General features: G+C 38.4%; 1 protein-coding gene across 1 annotated transcript; it reads left to right on the forward strand.

Annotated features, from left to right (window-relative positions):
- Window positions 1-1,291: 1,291 nt before the first annotated feature.
- LOC125218487 (uncharacterized) lies at window positions 1,292-4,861 on the forward strand. The gene is made up of 9 exons (XM_048120160.2): window positions 1,292-1,478; window positions 1,565-1,769; window positions 1,885-1,975; window positions 2,063-2,208; window positions 2,280-2,523; window positions 2,605-2,709; window positions 2,798-3,185; window positions 3,289-3,754; window positions 4,651-4,861. Exons 1-9 carry the CDS (start codon window positions 1,292-1,294, stop codon window positions 4,682-4,684), a joined length of 1,866 nt encoding a protein of 621 aa, XP_047976117.2. The 3' UTR covers window positions 4,685-4,861.
- Window positions 4,862-5,131: the final 270 nt, after the last annotated feature.

Genomic DNA, 5,131 nt, shown 5'->3' on the forward strand with positions numbered 1-5,131 from the left:
TAATTGGGGACGGACCGAAATGGATAAGTGTGACTCTTAATAGGGAACGGAGGGAGTAATTATAAATAGTTGCAGAAAAAGGTTCTGTATAGTTAATTGAAAAAAAAATTAAAGAAAAAAACTAAAAATTATCAACAAAAATAAAATTCTTATGAAGGACTAAACTGAAAACTACATTTGATATTGGAGTATCAAAATACATTTGTGAAAAGGCCACGCCTCATACAACTAACTAAGGAGTACTCCATCCATTGCAGATAGTTTGTCTCATTTTGATCGTATACGAATTTTAAGAATGAAAAATGAATTGAAAATTTTAGTGGAATTTGAGTCCTACTTTTATATATTAGTTTTATAATAAAATATGAGTAGGAATGGGTAAGTGAAATATGAGGTTCACTATCAAAAATAATAAAAAAAATAAAATGGGACAAACTATGTGGAGTGGGACAGACTGAAATGGAAAAATGGGACAAACTATCCGAGACGGTGAGAGTAATACGGATTATTAGGTAGAAAAAAACCGGCACATTAAAAACCTACTCACACACGAGTAAAAATTCCCTTTTAGTATATGAAATACTATTAATTAATTATTTAATAGTAATTCACCATCTTCTTGTTGCTCTTCTTTTACAATTTCTCAAATTCAGCCCCTCCCTATAATTCAATCTCCAACAATTTTGTCTGCAGCCATTAGATTTGTGGGGGCTGAAGAAGATGGTTTTTGAAAATTTTAAAAAAATTACAAGCAAAAACCAAAACAAAATTTTTTGGGAGGAGCTTGGAATGAACTTTCTGTACTGGCCAAATCCCAAATGTGAATGAATGTTTATGAACCATTAAAACCCGTGCCATTATAAAAGTTCCTATATTTAGGAAGTGAAGGGAGTAAATATTTTTAATACAAACATGTAATATATTCTAAATCATCCATAAAAGAATTGTGATAGAAATATGTATGTACTACAGTGTAAGCGTTTTGAATTGTATCACTCTAATAAGATTGAAGATATTTTGGTTATTTTATTTATTCATGTGTAATATATCATAAAATATGTAATAGTCATGTGTAATATATTGTAAAAGTTTAGTAAATTGTAAATGCTACATAAAAAGTTTAGTATTTCAGCTCTTCTTTACAAACTATTTATATAACCATAGCTTCCATTGAAAAGATAGTTTAGCTCTCACACACACTGTATGTTGTAAGTGTAGCTCTTTTCTAGCAATTTTCTTTAATACTTTATATGCTAATGTGTTATTTGTTTCAATGGAAACAATAGCAGCTATGGGGATGAACAAAATGAGTATGTTTTCAGAAGCAGAGTACCTTAAATACAAAGATCCCAATCAACCTTTAAATGTAAGAATCGATGATTTGATGCAAAGAATGACTCTTGAAGAGAAGATTGGACAAATGATACAACTTGAAAGGAATGTAGCCTCCCTTGATGTGATGAAGCAGTATTTCATAGGTACTATAATGCATTTTTATTTTTGTCAAGCTCCCATCTTTGTTTGGCTCATTTATTGTAACATTGAAAGGAATTTTGTTGTGCAGGGAGTGTGTTGAGTGGTGGAGGAAGTGTTCCTAAGCCCAATGCTTCTGCAGCAGATTGGATGGAAATGGTGAATAATATTCAAAAGGCGGCTCTTTCAACTCGGCTTGGGATACCTATGATTTATGGAATTGATGCTGTTCATGGCAACAACACTGCCTATGAAGCTACCATTTTTCCTCACAATGTTGGCCTGGGTGCCACCAGGTATACATATATACATAGATAGTAAAAAAGGCTTTGCCTTTGTGTGTAAGATTGCTTCTATAAAGCTACCATTTTAGTCTTTATTACATCACTAATTATTGGAACCTGTAAATAGGGATCCTGAACTTATAAAGAGGATTGGAGCAGCTACTGCACTCGAAGTTAGGGCCACCGGAATTCAATACGCCTTCTCACCCTGCATAGCTGTAAGCCGAGCTTCGCCCCTCTCTTTTCCACTGCTTGTATTCAGTTTCTTTGTGTTTATTGATGTGTGGTCATTTGTAACTTAATAGGTCTGCCGGGATCCAAGATGGGGCCGTTGCTATGAGAGCTACAGCGAGGATCACACGATTGTCCAGAGCATGACCGAGATGATCCCCGGTTTAGAGGGCGACCCCCCAGCTGACTATAAGAAGGGCATTCCATTTATTGCTGGAAAGTATGTTTCCTTTTCTTCTTCTCACTGTTTATCTAGTAAATTAGCTACCAAACTTGATCACCTTTTCACAGGGAAAAAGTTGTAGCTTGTGCAAAGCATTTCGTGGGAGATGGAGGAACGGCGAGGGGAATAGACCAAAGCGACACTGTCATTGACGCCAAAGAATTGTTTAGCATCCACATGCCTGCCTACTATGATTCTATCAGTAAAGGAGTTGCCACAATTATGATCTCTTTCTCGAGCTGGAATGGAAAGAAGATGCATGCTAACCGCGATCTCATCACTGGCTTCCTCAAGGACATACTAAAATTTGAGGTAAATATCAAAATTTGATCAACTTCTCTAGAATGATGATGAAACAATTTCTAATCACCTACGTCTGATTGCTCATTGCAGGGCTTTGTTATATCAGATTACGAGGGCATTGATTTGCTCACAAGTCCACCCCGCCAGAACTACACTTATTCTGTTCAAGCTGGAGTTCTTGCTGGAATCGACATGGTTAGTTTTACATCCAAGCAATGAAACAAAGAAAGACCTCCATTTCAAACAGTCTACTTCAGCTTACACTTTTCTTGATCTTTTGCAGTTTATGATACCTGATAAATTCCTTGAGTTCATCGACAATCTAACTTCACTTGTGAAAAGTAACGTGATCCCCATGACTAGGATCGATGATGCTGTCCAGAGAACACTAAGGATGAAATTCGTCATGGGCCTATTTGAGGACCCCCTAGCCGATCTCTCCCTAGCAAAACATCTTGGAAGCCAGGAACATAGAGAGCTTGCAAGGGAAGCTGTAAGAAAATCACTTGTCCTGTTGAAGAATGGCAAGGGCCTGAACAGTCCAGTGCTTCCCCTCCCAAAGAAAGCACAAACAATTCTGGTTGCCGGCTCTCATGCTGATAACTTGGGATTCCAATGTGGAGGTTGGACTATGGAGTGGCAGGGCTTTAGTGGCAATAACCAAACTGAAGGTATGTTGCTAAAAAACAGGGTCATTTATGGTTTATGGACACAATGATCATACAAACCTATATAATGTAGATCTTACTATAATCTATGTAATGGTGTTTACAGGAACTACAATCCTGGCTGCCATCAAGAGGACGGTAGACCCTTCGACACAGGTGGTGTTCTCGGAGAATCCGGATGCAAGCTTCGTGAAGGATGGAGGATTCTCCCACGCCATCGTTGTAGTGGGGGAGACCCCCTACGCGGAGATGCATGGGGATAGCACGGACCTAACCATAGCAGAGCCTGGTCCAAGCACCATAAATAACGTGTGTGGATCGATGAAATGTGTGGTGGTGGTTGTCTCCGGGAGGCCTGTAGTGATGGAGCCCTACGTTAACCAAATAGATGCTTTGGTGGCGGCGTGGCTGCCGGGCAGTGAAGGACAAGGTGTGGCTGATGTGTTGTTTGGTGACTATGGATTCAGTGGGAAACTTGCAAGGACTTGGTTCAAATCAGTGGATCAACTGCCTATGAATGTTGGAGATGCACATTATGATCCTCTTTTCCCTTTTGGGTTTGGGCTTACAACTCAACCTACCCATCATGCCTAAGAGTCAGACTGTTAAGTAAACTGTTTATGATTGTATTTCGTGTATTAAATTTGTGGAAGGAAAATGCCTCAACATGGATTGTGACTAGTACACTATATTTTTTTATTTAAGACTGAAACTATCAAGTCACCATAAAACATTGAAAAAAAGGTATTTTTGATTGATTCTAATGTGACTCATTTTTCAATAACACATTTTCTTCCTCTCTCTTTCTTCCTTTATGAATGTTGTATTAAAATTCGTAAATATTAGTAGAATAAGTTAGTGGAACTGGAAGCTGAGGCCAAAAAAATTAAAATTGAAATTAGACATTTACGGATAGAGTATAATTATTCAATCCATCTAAAAATGAAAAAAATAAATAAATCAAGCTTGACTACGCATTCGTGCACCCCAAGACAGTTTCTCTCTTGTTGAAATATGATTGCTCTTCAATTCATCAAGCTGAGACTGCCACCTCATTTTCCACTCCTTGTGTTCTTCAATTACCTATCAGAGATCCGAAAATGAGATCACAATTAAAAGCACAATTACATGATAATATATCATCAATTTAATTAATTAGAAAGAATGGTACATGGGCATGGCCGACGGCATAGAGAGCTTTCCTGTGCGGATTGGAGAGAGTCTCATAAGCCTCTTTCACCATTATAAATCTCCGAGTGTTCTCGTCCACTCGATCCGGTGCCGAAACGTCCGGATGGTACTTTCTGGCCATTTTCTTGTACGCTTTTTTTATATCGGAAACCGAACTCACGCTCTCTCCAATTCCCAGCACTTCGTACAGTGACTCTGCGGTTACTGCGCTGGACGCCACGATGCGGGCCTGGATTCGGGCCCCGTTCAGCCCGCATGAGCCCTTGATGGCCACTCTGGCGGAGAAGGAAATGCGGGCTTCGCTCGATTGATTGGGCTTTGGGACTGCGTAAATGGCTGAATTCGGGCCTGATGCTAAGATTTTGCACTTCATATTTTTTCGATTTCTTTTCAGAATGGATTGTTTTTGTGGGGGCTTTTATTATTTATTGAGCTCAGATATTTATAGGATTTACTTAATTTTAATTTTGTTTCGGAAGTTTCTTCAATTCTATGGGTGTAATAGTGGTGTGACAGGCAGGCTTGTTTTAGAAATCGGCGTTTAATTTTATTCTCTAGCAAAAGAAAGTCCAAACTTGTCACACAGTTTCATGAGATATGAGACCAATGGCGCATTCAATTAGAAACAAGGGGTAGTTTCTCTTCAAAAAATTTTACAATAGTACAGTTTTATGAGACCAGTGGCGTATGAAACTGTTTGAGATGAGACTAATGGATCATGCAATTGAAAACAAGGGGTGTCCAATTGTCCATTCAAA

Source organism: Salvia hispanica, chromosome 1, assembly GCF_029641045.1.
Source record: "Salvia hispanica isolate PSC_SH4W2 chromosome 1, Shi_PSC_v1, whole genome shotgun sequence".
Taxonomy (NCBI): Eukaryota; Viridiplantae; Streptophyta; class Magnoliopsida; order Lamiales; family Lamiaceae; genus Salvia; species Salvia hispanica.

Coding starts and splice junctions, on each gene's coding strand:
- LOC125218487 (XM_048120160.2), top strand. CDS start 1,292: ATGGGGATGAACAAAATGAGTATGTTTTCAGAAGCAGAGTACCTTAAA. Junction 1,770..1,884: donor GTTGGCCTGGGTGCCACCAG/GTATACATATAT, acceptor ACCTGTAAATAG/GGATCCTGAACTTATAAAGA. Junction 3,755..4,650: donor TTTGGGTTTGGGCTTACAAC/TCAACCTACCCA, acceptor GATGGCCACTCT/GGCGGAGAAGGAAATGCGGG.